General features: G+C 49.9%; 1 protein-coding gene across 1 annotated transcript in view; it reads left to right on the forward strand.

The window, feature by feature from the left end:
* Ajap1 (adherens junctions associated protein 1) overlaps window positions 1-18,766 on the forward strand; it is a 108,775-nt gene that overhangs the window by 77,729 nt on the left and 12,280 nt on the right. The window contains exon 3 of the mRNA XM_021161549.2: window positions 18,011-18,098. Within this exon, the coding sequence (XP_021017208.1) occupies window positions 18,011-18,098 (88 nt within the window). The remainder of the gene's footprint in view (window positions 1-18,010; window positions 18,099-18,766) is intronic.

The raw sequence follows: 18,766 nt of genomic DNA on the forward strand, positions 1-18,766 counted from the left end.
GGGCACATCCTGGTCACCAACTGAGGCGACAGCAGCTCCATGCAGAAAGTCCGAGCATACGCAGGTCACCATACACAAGCATCTCGAGGGAGTCCTCTCAGAGCCAGAGCACAAGAAGGTGGTGGACATGCTCATCGGCTCCCTGACTCACATCAGGAGCTGAGGGAGGCCTGGCCCACAACCAGGCTGTGCCTCAGGGGAGTTAAAGGAGAGGAGCGCTTGGGATATGATCAGAGGCTGTCTCTCCTCTGCTCAGTCAGACACTTGCCAAATATTTACTATGTGGCTGTGCTCTAGGGACACAGAGACAAGAGAGACAAGGAGCCTCTTTCTAGGAGCCTACGGCTCCAGCAACTCAACCCAGAGCTGTGTGCATTCTGCTTAGGACTGCAGCTCCCACAATTTTATCCAGAACCTGGCCAACTTATCCAAGGACAGAGAGACTAAGTGGGCAGCCAGGACAGCAGTTCTCTGTCCAGGCGTAGAAATCACAGTGCCGGAGAAGCCAAAGGAGACTCGTTGTCTAAGTAACATCATTACATAAGACAGGGTCATGGGCAGCAAGTCCCCCGAATCTCCTTGAGGACCTGGGGCAGAGCTACTGGATAGGACACTCCGCAGCCACATGCTCATTCTTCTGGCCAGCTGAAACATCTCCATACCAGCTTTCTGTCTCTCTGGATCGTGCGGTGCTGTTGGCCGAGAGGAGACGGGGTTGGATTGCGGTTAGGTTGGCCAAGAAAGCAACAGAACAACCAGAGCCTTCAGGTTGGATGGGGGTTGAAAGAAGGGAAGATGCTGTGGTACCCACTGAGACGAGGAAGCAGACAGGGCAAGAGGTTTGCTGCGTGGTAGGGGAGTCGCCCTAAGGGACTGTCGGTGCAATGCAGAGGTGAGGAGCTGGGTTAGAAGGATGTGCTGGTGTGGCCAGTGCAGAGGTGATGACTATGGACTGTGAGGTGGCTGGGTGGCCCATGCAACCACCGGGCTCTGCACTACACACCTTACAGAGCTACAAGATTGACTGGTCCGTCTGGCACATAGTGAGTCTTGGGCAGATGTCACACAGGAAGGGCCTGGACCAGAGTGAGTGTCTGTAGGAGATTGTTGTGGGAGCTGGTGATAATCTGCATCAGCTTCTTGTGACCAGATACCTGGAAAGAGCAGAAGGAGGAGGAGGAGGAGGAGGAGGAGAAGGAGGAGAAGGAAGAAGAGGAGGAGGAAGAGGAGGAGGAAGAGGAAGAGGAAGAGGAAGAGAAGGAGGAAGAAGAAGAAAGAAGGAAGAAGAAGGGATTTCTTTTGGGTCACAGGCCATTACGGTGGAAAGGCAGACAGGGAGAGCAGGAAGCAGTTGTTACATTCAGTGGCCACATTCAGGAAGCAGTTGTCACAGCATGGGGACCATGGGCACATCCAGGAAGCAGAGATGAAGGTTTACTTCCTTTCTCCCTCCTTAGGTCCAGGCCACATCCCATCCATATTCAGGGTGATTCTTCCTGCCTCAATCAACCTAATCTAGATAATCCCTCACTGACTGTGTTTCCATAGTGATTCTAAATCTCCCGTCGAGGTGACAAGCAAGATCGGCCATAGTGCCATCCTTCCCTCTTCCAGAGCAGCTCACTAGTGTCAAGGCCGGGGACCCCCTTCATTCCCTGAGTCCCTCTGTCATCAAGAAGAGCTCTGACCACCCCCACCCTGCACCTTATGAAGCTGCCTGGTGACAGTTTACTGAACAGTTTCTCAAAAGACAGGAGTGACTCACGCAGGGGCAAGAGGCAGAGGTTGGCCTCTGAGAGCTGCTGGTTCTGCTCTTGTTGATCTGAGACTTCTGTCAAACACCCAGGGATCACTGGCTCATAGCAGCTGGTGGCAGTTAGTGTGTCTGTCCTCTTCCGTGGCCCTGTTCTCATCAGCCTGCTGGGTGGAACCACATGTCTCCTCTTTGTAAAGGGTTCATGGCTTAGACTCCCTGTGTTCTCTCACCAATCCTAAGAGTTTCTTTTTAGCTAAGCCTTTCCTGCTCTGATATGTGTGGAAAACAGATTCAAGAGAAGCAAGCTGTGGGGAGCCTGAGAGCCTAGGGAATTCTGTCTTGCTCCATATTCTCTAGCCCCTGAAATGTTGGACTTAAAACTTACGGGGGTTTGGAGGTAGGCTGAGGACCTAGGTCCCACTCTTCTTCGCACACGGAAGAAAACCACAGCTCCCCCCAAAGGAAGTTAGCATTGCTCACGACCAGCAACAGCGGGATTAACAGGAATAAACACTTTCTTCCAACATTTCACATGTATTATTCATATATGAATTATTCATATACATTATTTACATATATAATATTAGCATTATCTGTGTCCCCATTCTCTCCTGGAATTCTCCAACCTTTCATATCTTCTTATACTTATTAATCACTGTTATGCCAGAACTAGTGACTGATGACTCCAGGGTGTAGCTGGATATTCCTGCGACACTTTCTTGGGTCTTTTCCCTTTTCTTTCCCTGTGCTCTGTTCTTCAGCCCCATCCTCCGGCGTGCCTGGTAATCTCTTGTTGAATGTTGGGCACTGTGTGTGCAGAGCTACAAAGAGAATGTGAAGCCAAGGTTCAGAGTTTGGCAAACAGCAGGCTACGGTCCATGTTCAGCCTGGTTCCCGTATATGTGCACTCTGAGAGCTAGAGGTGGCTTTTGTGTGTTTAAGTGGTTGGGGAATCAAAAGTGCCACACGTAGAAATGGCTTGAAATTTGAATTTCAACCTCCTCATGCAAACATCACTTGGGTGCTTAGCCATGGCCGTCCACTTGCGTTTGTCTTGGGCAGAGTGAGCAGCTGCCACAAAGATAGCATGTGATCCCCATCGCTATCCGTCTGACCTCTGGTGGGAAAGGTTTGCCATCTTCATCTCTGAGGCCACCCCATGCCCTATAAGATGGACCTCTTTCTCTGTGGAGTTCAGGGTGGAGGATGAGGACTGACCCTGGCTAGATATGGAGGGTGGAGGGTCTAGCTAGGCTGACTGGTAAGGGGCTAGGTGAGCCTGGGTTTACAAGGTGGTGCAGATAGGCCTAAGGGAAGGTGGGAGCCACCTTGAGCCTGGTCAGGCGCAGACTCCATCACTGATGTGGACGGTCCGTCAGGATTAGCATGTCCCAAGGTGGCATCAGAAGTATGCCCCAAGTTCCTTCATAGAGATGCACTTCAGCCAGAAGCTGTCATCCCTGCAAAGGCTTTTGTCTTGAAAGCTAAAATCCCACAAGGTTGAGTCATGAATGAGTAGCCACGCAGTGGGGTCCCCTGGCTTGGGGCTGCAGGCCAGGCCAGAGCTTATAGGTAACCTTGTGCTCCCCAGACTAGCACAAACCGACCCATACCAACTTTCCTCACCAAGTACTGGGATGATATATCACAAGCCACCTCTGCCTCCCTCCTTGCCCTTAATGGGTAGCCTGGACAGTGGGTATGACTAGAAAGGAGGGCCCACAGGACAGGCACTACAGCAAGACATTCACACCCATGCTAGCCCATCTCCTGCTGTGTTCAGGCACATGGTTTTGTGGTTCTGCTTTGGGGACTTTCTCAGCTTGGCCACTGGACTCTCAGGGGGAGCCAGGTTTGTGCACAGCTGAATGCTGGTGCTAGGTTGGGGGTTAGGAAAGACCTGAGGATGGTCTTAAAGAAGGCAAGATGCAGCCTTTGTGGAGCCTTCCAGTGTGGAGTACAGGGGGCTGCCCATAGCCTTCCCTTTGTTCTTATTTCCTCTACAAAGCAAAGCTATAGCTCTGACCTTAAGATTCTCCTAAGTGACAAAGACCTTGGGAAGCGATAGTGTGGTGGAAGTGAGGGTGCTGGGGAATGTGGCCTGCAGGTGGACTTGTGACCCCGTGACTGTAGAATGGTGACCTTTCCTTTGGGGCTCACTGATATTCTAATGTATTAGTGGCAGCACTGTCCTGAGGCCACCAAGGTGACCACTTCAGGTCTTGCAGGCAGGTCCTCTCTTCTCTGTCGTCCCAACCCTTCTCCATTCAGTCAGTTAGCTGTCAACTATCTCCAACCTTTGGCTCATCCAACCTTCAGCTCATCCAACCAACTGTTGGGTGGATAGCCAAGCTCACTGCCTGTGAGTCTGCAGCTGTCACCTGAGATGCATCCATTTCCAGTGGGATGATAGGTGCTCCTTTTGGCTCTTCTCCATAAGCCCCTCACCCTCTAGCTGGCCCTGATACTTTCTTATTGTACTGTATGCTTGAGAATAACAGGTTCACTCCCCCACCAGCAGCCTCTACCCCCCATGATGATAGTGGATGGAGCTACAAGAACAGAGTTAAAGAGAAGAACATCCAGAGACCACAGGGACAGGCCTCCCTCTCATTTCCTGAACCGGCTGCTATAGTTTCCTGTGGTACTGTAGCCTCTGAAGTCTCTGCAATGAACAACAGTGCATCTGTGTTTGAGGTCCGTCAGTGATGAGCTGCCTTTTAGATGGCACTATCTCTCTTCACCTCTGAAGCCCTAGAGATAACAATCAGCACACAGTAGGAGCTCAGTAAGCATTTGTCTCATGAGCCAGTGAGTGATAGAGTCTGTGACTTTCCATCTGGGGTGTCCCTCTTCAATCACTTCTCCCTGGAGGATCCTTGGACCCAGGGAGGAAAATCTGATTGTGACATTTGAGTGTGATATTTGAGTGTGATACTTGATTTCCCTGAGTTCTTTCTATCAGAGGGAATGTTCATGTCACCTGTCATAAGAGTACTCAGTGGTGGAGTGACCTACAGGATACAGGGACCAGCATCTGTCTGAAGACCAGCTCACTGGAGGTCCCCGGACCACCTCTTCTCCTCCCTGAAAGCCAGGACAGGGCAGTCAATGCCCCTGCCCTGAACCAGATGCTAGCCTGGAAGCTTTGTCTGTATTTCTCGGAGCTTTGGCTGAAGGGCTCACTCAGCCTGAGTTGAATCCACTCCAAAGTTGGTCAAGTTCATGATTCTGCCTTTGTCTTGATCTATTTTCTGCTGCCCCACATCAAGAAGTTGATAAAGTATAGGCGTTTATTTGCCCTGGAGTCTGGGAGGTTCAAGATCATGGTACAGCCTCTGGCAAGAGCCTTCTGGTGCTATAAAATGACAGAGGGCCTCATGTGGCAACGTAGAACAGATGTGCCATCTCAGGTCTGTCAGGTCAATGACACCACCGTGAGTGCCCTACCCACATAACCTCACCTAACTTCCCAAAGGTCTGCCCTAGAGTGCCAGAAACATAGGAATTTGGGGATCATGTCTCCAACCCATGCTCTTCAGGAGACACAGTCAAGCCATGGCTGTCACTAGCCCATGATTGCCTTTAGGTGTGACCACCAAGAGTCCTCTGTCAGGGATAACACAGCAGGGTGTAACTGTTTCTGTGTGGTGGCCAGGAAGCAAAGACTGACAGGAAAGGGTAATAAAGTGATTCTCTTCAAAGGGACACCCTTAGTGACCAAATTCCCTCGACAAGACCCACCTTCAACCACCCACAGTTTGCCATCCCATCAGAAACCCACTAATGGGTCCAGCCACAGAAGTAAAAGTACTCACACCTCTCTGTGGCTGGCTCCACTAGCACCAGGACTTCATCATAGGATGCTCCCAGCCGGGAAACTGTACAAACTGTGGTGTGCAGTGAATAACCCGGAGCTCTCTGCTGGCCATAGTGTGGGTCCTTCTATTTGGACCTCTGAAGAGGGTACTCTCCAAATGTCTCACATTGAACCAGGCATAGCCAATCCCTGCCTCTCTGTGTAGTCTTCCAAAGCTGTTCTCTGAGAAGCTACTGTGTGCCTGCAGGCCTCTGTATGGGCAACTTCCTTCAGGTTCTTCCACCCCAGCCCCTGGGCACCATTTATACCACACCATCTTCCAAGAGGTCGTTATAGACAGAGGTTCACTGACTTTGGACGGGGCTACCCTCCCTGACAAGACTGGCCCATTTGTGTCTAAAGGGTTACAGTAACCAGTGCCAGGAGGGGTGCTGGTACCTCTGGGATGGGGTGCTGGTACCTCTGGGATGGGGTGCTAGTTGCTGTTGGAGTAGGTGCTGTGTCTAAAAATGGCAGTTTAGACCTCACAAATGGCTTATGAAGCCTGGGACCCGACTCTTGAAACTGTCTGCCTTGTCTCTGTCTATCCCTCTTCCCAGCCTGAAGAGAACCTTGTGGTGTCCTCTCTGCAGTGTGTCCCCTTCCCTCCTTGTAACTGCCCCTCCTAATCTCTGCTTAGCACCCATCGAGCCAGCTTGCCTGAACCAGCCTCGGGAGCTGGCTTCTTTGTGGAAGATTGAAACATTGCCTGAGTTCAGAGAGAAAGAGAGAAGTGGGTCAGTCACTTCCATATCTGCTCCGGAGCTCGCTCAGAGCTACCAGTCAGCTGCCTCCGTTCTCCAGCGACATTAGTGGTTCAGGACGTGCTGCCCGAGTGAGCTCGTGATTAGAAATGCTGGAAGTTTCTAGTACAACCCTCTCTCAGCTGGCTCTGAATGTCCCCGGTAACTGGCCTTCCTGCTGGGGAAGACACTGTCAAGTGGCCAGCCTCATTCCCCCTGTCTTAGGGAGCCAGGAGAACCAAGTCTCCTTCACCCTGGCCCAGCCCCGATCCCTACTTACCTGCCAGGCTGTGGCCCATGAGGGTCAGAGCAGCAGATGGATGAGCCTGGCTTGTCGGCGTGACCCATTTCCAGAGCCAGTGAACTGGATCTGAAGGCAGAAGCCTCCTTTGGGTTTTTGGAATGGCTGAAGCTATGCCATCTCTCATTGCTTGAGCTGATCATGCAGTAGGAAGGGTGTGGATAAGATAGTATCTGTCCCTCCCTTCCTGCCTCACGAGAGTGTCCTACCCTGCAGCTCCAGGGTCCTCTTGGGCAGTAACAACACGCATGTTAGATGTGTGAGTGTGTGCATACTTGTTGGCACGTTCATGTGTATGTGTACGCACATGCATGTAGACACCAGAAAACAGCTTCCAGTCTCATCACTCAGAACATGGTCGACACCCACTTTGAGGTAGAGTCTCTCACTGGCCTTGAGCCCACCCACTGGTTTAGACCTGCTGCATTCCAGAGAGCCTCCTGTCTCTGCTTCTCCTACCTGGGGTTGCAAGCACAGGTCACTGTGTCTGGCATTGTTCTGGAAGGCTCTGAGGATTGAACTCAGGTCTTTATTCTTGCAAGCCAGGCACTTTACTGACTGAACCCCCCAACCCCCCCCCCCCCCCAAGGCTACAGGCATTTTCTTAAATGGCCAGAGGGACGTAACCCAGTCTGTGGATGCTGCAGTTTCTGTGAGAACCATAGTTCTGCAAGGCATGTCGAGCCACCAGTGGGCCAGTGGGCCAGTGGGCCTGGCAGGTGCCAAGAAAGCTGTACAGAATCCACCTGTGGGCCCACCCCACCATCCCTTCTGTCTGTTTCCAGGCTGGAATCCTGAGATCTGCATCTGCAGGGCGAGGCGAGGTCAGCAGACCCATGACATCAGGGTCTGTAATGACATCAGGGTCTGTAATGACATCAGGGTCTGTAATCCTCGCCCTCCCAGGAAGCCTCTGGTGTGTAACGAGAAGCAGACTCAGAGCCCTGTGTGTGAAAGTCTGTGCTGTTCATGAGGCCCTGTGCCCTTAGTGTGGCTGAGAATCCATGTCTGTTGTCTGCATGGCCCTTCCTACATTTAGTTCTTAAGTAAGAACACCCAGCCAGTGCGGTGTGGGGGTCCCCAGGGTTGCCCTGAGAAGTAGGTGTTAACAGCCAGTGAGATGATGATGATGATGATGATGACGACGACGATGATGAGGATAGTGTTGTTGTTGTTGTTGTTGTTGTTGTTGTTATGGCTGGGGGTCACCACAACATGAGGAACTGTATTAAAGGGTTACAGTGTTAGAAAGGTTGAGAACTACTATTCAACTGCAAAGACAAATCAAACTTCAGCTAGTGGGTTCTGTGGGTCCTCCTGCCTTCTGGATGTGTCCAGCTGTTGAAAGGCAGCTGGACTAGCATCAGGAGTGAGTGGCCCAAGCATGACCAGGATGGTGCCTTCCCTGGAGTTGGGAGCATGTTGTTGTGCGGTCATTCTAGCCGGGGTAAATCCCCATCTCTCCACACTTCCTGTCTGTGGCACCAGCTTTTGTTAAGATAAAAGGAATTGCCAAATGTAAATTCTTTTCAACACAGGTGAATTTATCCACCGCTGTGGCCCACCCAGACTTAATTCAGCCCAATGTCAGGACTTTGAGAGCCACCTCCCGTCCTCATTGGAGCCCCAGCTAGCACGAGGTTGCTGGTGACCTACTGGTGTCACTGGGTCCTAGGTAGCCAGTGCTGGTCGTCCCCTGTCGAAGAGAGACTGCCATTCCTCACAGGGCTGAGGTACCTGAAGGGACCGGCTCTGGAGTGAACCTGCTTGAGTCAGTTGTTGTGTCTCAGCCGCGTGTGCAGTACAGGTTAGTCCTGCCCTGAGAAATGTCCTTGCTTGAAGTTCCTAAGGGAACTTCCACGCTTAGGATGTTCAGTCTGACAGGGTTGTTTTCACTTTCGTGGGGACTTGAGCCATAAGGTACCTGTTGAACCTTTGGAGATTAAGATCAACTAAGCAGGCAGTCAACCATGTCTACCTGATGGGCACAGAGATGTCTGTTGAGGGTGACCCTCACTTCTGGGAGCAGTTAGCACCCCTTGCCTTCCTGGACAGGGTCGTCTGGGTAGTCACACTTTTACCTCAGGCTCTGCTGATCTTTGACTTTGTGATCATGAATTGTATCCTAATAACCACCCCTGCCCCTGCCTGCTTCCCCTCAGCACATCCCCACCACGTTTCCCTTCTGACTTCACGCCCTCTTTCCTTCTTGTTAGTCATAACCCCTTGAGTCCATGCAGAACTGCACACATGCACATGGGTGTCAGGCCATCCACCGGGGCACAGGCAACCTTCCAGTGTCCATGTCTGGTGTCCAACGAAGAGTAACTTCTTAAACAGGTGTCTACTAACTCCTCACAAGACCCCATCCCTGGCAGAAAAGCTATTTTTAAAATAAAATTTCTATAGTAATATCGCTGACTTGGCCTCAAGCTTGCTATGTAACCAAGGCTGACCTTGAACTCCTGATCCCCTTCCCTGGTATATTACAAGTGTCCAACTCCCTGCCTGCTTTATGTGGTGCTAGGAATCAAACCCAGGGCTTTATGATGCTAGCCAAGCCCTCTGCTGACTGAGCTATATCCCAGCCCTGTCCTAAGCTGTGCTTACATATGTAAGACTTTTTTGAGTGCTATTGGTCTTCGTGGTTAATTCCTTAACTTGAAGGTGGTCATGAGGACCTCCCAACCTGCATGGTACAGAATTAGAATCCTCGAATTCGGTCTAATCCCCCTTGGTGCCGTGGCAGTTGGAGCATGATTTAACTCCCCTAGAACAATGATTAGCATGTTCTACCACTGACACGTAAATATCATCTCCTGTCCCTCCCTTGTTATCAGTAAGGTGGAGTTTGGAGGAAGGATTGTAAACTAGAGAGCTCACATTTTGATGCTACACACACTCGGTTAAAGGATATTTCTACCCTCCAGCATATGGGCTCTCAGCCTTGGAGCTTACAGTCATTCAGGCCAGTCCCTCCCACCTCACAGGGTGAACTCGTGCCCTGTGGGATGGTCAGCAGCCTCCCTGCCCTCTGACTGCGAGACCCCGGTGGAACCACCACCCCTGGTCAGTCGTCATCACCGAAAATGTATCAGGATACCACGAAATGTTGTTGATCAGTGGTCCCTGCACCATGTGGAGCTGAGAGCCTTTGGGGGTGGTTCTCGGAGACCCCGTTTTCACTGAGCTGCTGTGTTGAAGCCAAAATCAATGAGGTAGCAATATAGTCCTTCCTGTAGTGGACTCTGCCTTTCAAGTGTGACCCTGCTTTATAGTGAAGGCCCTTCTTGTGAATGGAGACTACCAACCACTTCTTATGAATGGTGACTGCCCCTTCTTATGAATGGTGACTGCCCCTTCTTATGAATAGAGATTGTCCCTTCTTATGAGTGGAGACTACCTCACCTCATGTAGCATCTTGGCTTGAAGCACTTGGAGCTGGACTGTCACTCAAGGTCAACTTGACCAGCTGAAGAGTGCAGCAATAGTTTTGGTTAATTCTGGAAAGCATCAGTGTTCATATAAGTAGACAGAACTCAGATCTTCTGTCTCCATTGTACACAGCCATCCACTCATCAGCTGAGAAAGGCCAGGGAAGGGCAATATCCATCTTCCTGCCCTGGCTTGGTGCTAGATCTCTTGGGCCCTGGGGCCTTTGGACTCTGGTGCTGACATCCACTCATCCCAGTCTGATGCTCAGGCTTTTGGCCTTGAACTGAGATTCTCACTGTGAGTTCCAGGTTTTAGGCTTTCACCCTGGGACAGAAGAGTGCAGTGGCTGTGCTGGCTCCCTTCTGCTTGCTATTGGTGGATGGTGGGAGTCCTTCTGCTTGCCATTGGCGGATGGTAAGAATTCTTCTTGCTGTTGACAGATGGTGGGAATTCCTCTGCTTGCTATTGAGGAATGGTGGGAATTCTTGCTGTTGGTGGATGGTAGGATTTCTGCCTGTTATTGGCAGATGATGCTTCTGATTGCTCTTGGGGGATGGTGGGAATTCTTCTGCTTGTTGTTGGTGGATGGTGGGAATTTTTCTGATTGTTATTGGTAGGATGGTAGGAATTCTTCTGTTTGCTTGTTTGCTTGCTCTTGGCAGATGGTGGGATTTCTTGGCCCCAGGAGCCTTATGAGCCAGTTCCCTCACATCCCCCGACCCCAGGGACCTCTGTGCATCCACTCTGCCTGCTTACTATATTTGTCAGAAGGACTCGGATGCTCACACCTACTTCATCCCGAAGGCTTCACAGAGTTGCATCTCTGGCCTGGTTCTTCTGTGAATGCCTAAGAGCCTACACTTTTGCATGTCTCATGTAACCCTCTAGATGTCAAACTAGCCACCACAAGGCAGTCTCGCTTGCTTCCGATGGCCACCGGGCCTTTGCACCTGTAACATGGGTGCATGAGGCCCCTGCATTATCAAATGAGCTGCTCCAAGTACAGACAAAAATGTCATCTGTTTGTCTTGGGAAATTCTAAGGCCATCACTCTTGTCTTCATGCAAGCTTGACGGCCGGATGTTCTGCTCGCCCCCTCCCGTGCTGGAAGAGAGAGCCATGATGGGTTTGTTTTTGACACGGACAGTGGTCCTTGTTTGATTCAGCTTCTTTTAATAAGACCTCGTTCAGACCCAGAGATGGATTACCAACTTCCCCATCAATCTTCAGGGCCAGATCTTATTACAAACCACCACAAATATAACCATAGAAGCCCCATTGATTGATGTGGAGCTTGGTAATCCATCTGTCCCCATCCATTATTCTGGGTATAATTTTTCATTATCTGCATGGCAGCTGATTCCTACCACATTAGTATACAGTGGCAATTACCAGGAGCAGAAAGAGCCCCTAAATTAGCAGGAACAATAACACCTGTCAGGACAGGGGAGCAAGCGTCCCCACACCACAGGCTTCCAGACTCCAGGGCCACATCCTAATTCAAAGACTTGGAAGATGTGATTCAGTATTGACCTTGAAGATGGAGGGGAGAAAGTTCATAGTTTTTAAAAACTTTATCTGGGGAATGTACCTTTCTTTGAGGTGACATTATTGTCAAGCTGATCACAGGCTGCCTGACAGCTGGAGTGGGGACAGCTCAAGGATTGCTTTGTAAAGGGTCAGTGGGTTTATGGGACAGATGCCCCTGCATGTGTTATTTAAGGGTCACCAGAGACTTAGCCAGGGGAACTGATTCAAGGTATGAGAGCTGAGAAACACAGGTGAGGGAGGATGGGGTTGGACGATTTCTGCCTGAGGTTTTGACATGCATACAGCAAACAGAATCCTTTCCAGAGACCAGCGTGATGAGCCTCTCTCCACACAATGACTGCTAGACTGGGGTAGTCTTTTTTACAAACGCTTTTAATACTGATTTTTTTTTTAACTTATAGATGTGTAAGCACATGTGTACACATATACAAATGTACAGAGGATGTGCATACGGCAGACGAGACAACCTTTGGTGGCACCCTCAAGATGCCATCCACCTCCTCCCTTGGGACGTCTCTCATTCACCAACTGGGCTACAGTGGTGACCAGCAAGGCTTAGAAATCTTATTTCTGCTTTTCCACGCTGGGAATAAACCACACAGTGCTGCACCCAGGGTTCTAGGGATCAAACGCAGGCCCTGTGCTTGCAAAGCGAGTTCTGGACTGACAGAGCCATCAGCCTTCCCTGTGATCTGATCATCCATCCTTACTATTCACAAGATGTAGGTTCTCTTCAGCACGAGCAAAGACAATTGAGACAGACAGACACCTGGCTGAAATATTTCTGAGTGCCGCTGAAGGGATTAAATCGGTCAATTTCTCTCTGAGTTTTGATTTTCGAGAATCAAGAATCCCGTCAAATTGAGTTCTCTAGAGACCCATCATGCAAAGCAGTCTACTGTCAAACTGCTGCATTGGGGCAAACCCAATCCAGCACAGCCAGCAATATTCAGGGTGGAGGGCCCGGCTGCAAGCAAAAGGCGGTGGCTGTTTTTAAATCATCTACACAATGGCCAATGGAAACCTCTGCAGACAGTGATCCTTTGGTGAGGGGATGGGAGGATTCTGGTCTTTTGATCCACAGGTTCACACTGGGAGCCTCAGCTTTAGTCAGTCAGTCAAAACATACATACTTTCATTAAATCTACAAGTAGCCCCCCCCCCCAATTTGGCTGCTCACATTAGTGAGGATTCTGACAACTGTGCATGGACAGAATGTGGCAGCTGGTTTTAAATATATATATTTTTATATGGTTTCACATATATATAATATATATATATATAACTTTATTGAAACACAGTCATGGCTATTTTTCTGTGCATTGTCTGTAGTGGGTTTAGCACCTTGATGGCATAGTCTAGAACAAAGGCTGATGTGTTTGAGATACAGTTTAAGTGCCTCCGAGGGTCCATTGCAATCGGAGACTTGGTCCCAGGATGGTGTGGGAAGAGCTGGGGCCTTGAAGAGTCAAGGCTTAAAGGACAATACTTAGAACACTGGGCACATGCCCTCAAAAGGGTCCATGAGATCCGAGAGCCAGCATATGTCTCCGTCAATCTCTTCCCCCCACTCTAGCCACTACTACCCACTATGATGTAATGTAGCAGTAACCAGAACGAGGCTGATCCCAGTGCCATGCCCTTGACCCCCTACAACTGTGAGCTGCATAAACCTTTTCTCTTTATAAAGTTAGCTCCCTCTAGTATTTTATTGCAGTAATGCAAGGTGATCATACATAAAAATTACGCATAATAATATACCAAAATACTGTTAGTATTTTATTACAATAATAGTAATATTATTATGATATCATAAAATAATATTAGTATACTAATATGCATAATAAAAGCTGGCTACACATACTACATCTCCTAAAAAAGCCTAAAGTATGTTTTTATTTATCTTGTGAGAAAACATTTGCCTACATTAGCTCCATTTGAAGATTATAAGCAACGCCTGGCATCTGGAGGAGATCAGATTACAGAGCACAGATGCTGTGAGCATCCTATAACTTCTCATGTGGCTCTGCTCTCTTCTCAGTGGGCAGCCTTCTAGTGGGAGGAAAGGACAAGGCATTTGTATAAATTTCCCACAATCTAAACTGCTTCCTGCAAATGTTAATTGGATCAGCCTTTGTTCAACCATCATCATTGTAGAGTCTGTGAGTTCATCTCATAGGTCTTGCTTCTAATGCAGGAGGAGTCACTAGACATGACAGGGAATCTGTACCCATGTAATCTTGATATGGATGCCTAAGCAAGACCTGCATAGTGACATGCCCAGTCAATAGGCCAAGGTGTTAGGCCAAATTTCACAAGGCCCCACCTCTAGATTAAAAACTACAATGGTTACTGAGTGAGTGGTAGTCAGGCTTCTCCAGGGACACCCCCAATAGATTATCCAATACCAAATGATCAGCTCAAAATACATGTACATTTGAGAAACACTAAATGTATTCAATAGGCTGAGGCGTGAGTGGATGGATGGGTGGGTGGGTGAATGGGTGGATGGAAGGATAGGTGGGTGGATGGATGGATAGATGGATGGGTGGGTAGATGGATGGATTGGTGGGTGGATAGATGGATGGGTGGATGGATGGATGGATGGATGGATGGATGGATAGATAAGTGGATGGGTGGGTGGGTGGATGCATGGATGAATGAGTGGATAGATAGGTGGGTGGATGAGTAGATGGATGGATGGATGGATGGATGGATGGATGGATGGATGGATGGATAGATGGATGAGTGGGTGGGTGGGTAGATGGATGAGTGGGTGGGTGGGTGGATGGATGGATGGGTAGATAGATAGGTGGATGGATGGATGAATGGATGGGAAGATGGATGAGTGAATGGATGCATGGATGGATGGATGGATGAGTGGGTAGATGGATGATAGATGGATGGATAGATATGTATATGTATAGCAATGATAATAATTATAGAAGAGATCATGAACTTGAGAGGAGAGGATGACACAGGAAGGGCTAGAGAGAGGGAGAAGTAGAAGTTATGTAAATAAATAATTCACGCATAAAATTTTCAAGAAAACAAGTTTTTCAAATGTGCCCTAAGCTTTGACAGTTGACTTAGTAAGGGTTTCTATTGCTGTGATAAAACACCATGGGCAAAAGCAACTTGGGGAGCAAAGAGTTCATTTCGTCATAACAGCTTGTGGTCCGTCGTGAAGGGATGTCAGGGCAGAAGCTGAAGCAGAGACAATGACGTAACACTGTGTACTGGCTGGCTTCCTGTGGTTTGTTCAATCTCCTTTCTTACACAGCTGCCCAGGCATGGTTATTCGTCAAGGATATGAACCCTCAGACTTGCCTGCAGGCCGGTCTGATGGAGGCAATTCCTCAGCTGAGGTTCCTTTCACAAGTGACTCTAGATGGTGTCAAGTTGATAAAAACCCAACCAGTAAGCTGTGTTCCCATCTCCCTTATTTCTTATTTCTTAGTAATAAATGTAGCAATCTGGCATGTTACCACCATGAAAGGCTCCTGCACACAACTGGAACTGAACAGCTGAGTCTCTTGTCTCCATGAGGGGATTCTCTTTGCCTCTTGCGGGCTGCCCCTCTCCAGTGAGGTGAGCGAATCCCTGCTGCTGCCTGTCCCTCAGCTCTGCCTTCTGCTTCTTCCTATCTACCATAGCCACTGAGCTCTCTAGCCTTGGTATAGAAGGTGGCGTATTTACCCCCAAGGAACAAAGATATTGCCCGGCATTGGCCTGGAGAAGTCGGTGTCCATGCAACCTTTCCACAGAGGAGGTGGTAGCGTATGAGCTTCTGCCTTCGTGAAAACATGAGCTTGCTTTTTCCTGGGGTTTTGAGGGGAGAGGAGCTAGACTCTGACACACAAGTAGGGAGACAGTACTTGGATTAGCCAAGGCTACCCAGGATTGTGAAATGCACTGGTACTGGAGCCAGAGGGTCCTGCATGTCACAGATTCCCCTGGTGGTTTTCCCTTCTGTAACCTGTTACTGTAGAATCTATCACTCAGGGTGTTGCCAGGACTACAGGGGAGAGCGGCACAGTGACCACTGCTGACACTTGTTGAGTGACAGTCTGTGATCATCGCTGCCACCGTCCTCCTGACTCCCTGCTGTCGTCACAGCGATAACAGCAGCAGTGATGACCATTGCGTTGATGGTTGTGGTAGGGTGATGCTGGTGATGATGGTAATGAAGAGAATTTGAGTTATGCCGATGACAGTTGTGACTGTTGTCACCACCACCAAAATCTAAATGATATTCATCATCATCAACATCACACTGCCGTCAGCGTCAGGGTTAGCACCATCATCACCATCACCACCACCCTCATCTCCACCATCATCGCCTTCATCCCCATCATCACCTTAATCTCTACCATCACCACCACCACCATCATCATCATCATCAAGCTACCACCATCATCACCGCCATCTCTGTCTTTGTCATCAGCTTCTGCCTCTTCCTTGCTGTATGCACCAGCACAGGATCAGCATATGTCCTTCAGAACAACATGGCTGCTTCTTGACTCTTCTAGGAGAATCTGTGGATATAACACGATAGGACAGTGAGCAGGCCACACACCCTTTCCATGGTTTTCCATTAATGTGCCCATCCTTGCTAACTTCTCCCCTGCTTACAAGATCCGTGATGGTTCTCAGACCCTAATGAGCAAACTGAGATTCCTGGGCTGGTAGGTTATCCATTGTTGGGGGCATTGAAGGTAGCGCCTGTGGTGTGACTTGACTTTAACCCCACTGGCAAGCTGAATAGTGGTCTGGAAAGAGTAGGAGGCTCACCCCGAGGTCAACAGGAAGTGCTCCAGGCTGAGCATGGGAGTATGGGAAGCCACAGGCCACCGTGAGCACTGAGAGAGTTCAGACTTCAAAGCAAGCAGAATTGACCGGCTGCTCCCTGACAGCAGCCACAATGGTTACAAGGGCCTCTACCAGCACCAGCGCCTCGGAGATAATGTACCACAGTGGCTCTTGAATCAATGGGTAGAAAGGGTGGCTGGCCATGACAGTCCTGTTTCAGCTCCTCTGTTTCCTACCATGAACCAGAACGGGAATCCTTCATGACACATGGCGGTTCGTCACAGAGGAGAGGGAGGTGGGGAGTCGGGACATGTGTTCTGGCTTCGGCAACTTGGAATCATTCACAAACGAGTCTCCCTTGATGATCGAGTGGAGCAGAAAAGTAACATCTGCTTGTGCGACAGTCTCTGGGAGGCTGCCAGCGACCTCCAAACACTGCAGTCTGCCACATGGGAATATGTGCCCTAGCACCTCAGATCTGTCAGATGTGATGATCGGGTGTCTGTAAAGGGGGTGTTAGAATTGGGTGCCAGGTAGAGACAGGACAGGGCCCACTCATCTCAAAGACTTTGCTCTTGGTGAAAGATGCTTTTTCCTGAAGGTTCCCCAAGCTACCTTGGTCTTCTGTTCAGGTCCCATGGTTTCCAACACCAGGAGAGAGCCCGGGGCTTTGCACCCTGCAGAACACTCTGGCTGGCTGGCAATCAGCTGGAGGAAGAACTTATTCCCATGGCCCAGCGGGGCCTAGGATGGGACCAGAGGCTGGAGCTAGTGCCTGCCTTCTCCCCTCTATCCTGTATCACTGGTTGGGAGTACTGGAAGGAGATGTGGGAGAAATCATGATCTTGGTCATTTGTCTGCAAGGTCAGCAAACGCTTCTTAGACTCTGACTATCCCAGTGACGCGGTGGCCCTGCCTGTCTATCCCCATCCTGTCAACTCTATGGTCCAGTCCACCGTCATTTTCCCTGGGGAGAGGGATGGGACTTCCAGGCCAGGTGATAGAAGACTCACACCCTTCCTTCATTCTTTCACTGGTGGAAATTAACTTTGCAGGCAGCAATCGTGGAAGGCTCTGGGGACAGGAGGCAGCCCTGGGGAGGGTGTCTTCAGGGTCTGCAGCTGTGGGGGGGACTTCTTCTAGAAGTCCTGGGTCAGGCCAATCACTTCCACATTCTCATGGCTCCAGAATGGAGAATCCACATTTGCACCATGCAAGGGGAGGAAGAGAGGGAGGCCTTGGGAATCTCGGCAGAGCTACTTGAATTCAGATAAAGGCAGCAAGCACAGGGTACAACTGCTCATGGCCAGGTCCCTGCTGAGACGCTGAGTGTGGGGAAGGAGAGGTCAGGGCTGGAGACCCCCTTTCTGGATGCAGGCGACAGTCTTGTTGCTTCAGATGAATCTCTAAGCACCTGCCCAATGTCCTTCGATCTGTCTCCACCAGCTCCAGCCCTGGAGCCTTCTGATCTGGCCCTTCCCATATGCCGAACTTTGACCTTTGTGTGCTCTGACCTTTGACCTGACCTTTGACCTCTGACTCCTCCCCTCCAGGTCTGGCTGTGCATCAGATCATCACCATCACCGTCTCCCTCATCATGGTCATCGCTGCGCTCATCACAACTCTTGTCTTAAAAAATTGGTAAGGCCCGGGAGTGGTGGGCTGCGGGGGCACCCAGGGGGTTCTTCACAGAGAGCCCCACACTTTAAGACCAGGCTTAGAAACTTGGGATTTAACTCCATTGACACAATACTTGGCCAGCTTACATGGAACTCTGGCTTCCATCCCAGCTCTGCGTACCCTGGGTGTGTTGGCCTGTACCTCTAATTCCAGCACTCGGGAAAGTAGAGGCCAGAGCGTTAGAAGTTCAAGGTCAGCCTCAGCTACAAAGCTGGATAACACAAGACCACATTTCAAATAAAACAGACTGAAAGTCCTGAGTGGCAGCCTACAGACTGGCAGACCATGCTGGTGCCCTGCTGCAGGTGGCTTTCCTCACTGTTCCCTTCTGTAAAGTGGCCTTCTTTGAGGCTGGCCTTGCTGGGTGTGTTCATCTGACACAGCCCAAGAAAACTGAGAGGGTTCTTTGCTGCCTGTGGCTCTTGCAGCTCAGATCTGCCTGCAGCCACTTGGAAAGGCATCTGTTGCGTGTGGGCCTTGGAGTTCCTGATCCCCAGTGGGGCAGTGTGCCCTGATTCCCAGATATATGTGAATAACAAGTAGGGTTCCAGCAACTCGACAAACCTAGAAGAAGAGAGAGAGCCAGAGGTAGGTAGCAAGGAGGATTAACAGCCCAGGACAAACCCCAT

The sequence above is a fragment of the Mus caroli genome, unplaced genomic scaffold, assembly GCF_978045245.1.
Source record: "Mus caroli unplaced genomic scaffold, Mus_caroli_1 scaffold_6, whole genome shotgun sequence".
In the NCBI taxonomy this organism is placed as follows: domain Eukaryota; kingdom Metazoa; phylum Chordata; class Mammalia; order Rodentia; family Muridae; genus Mus; species Mus caroli.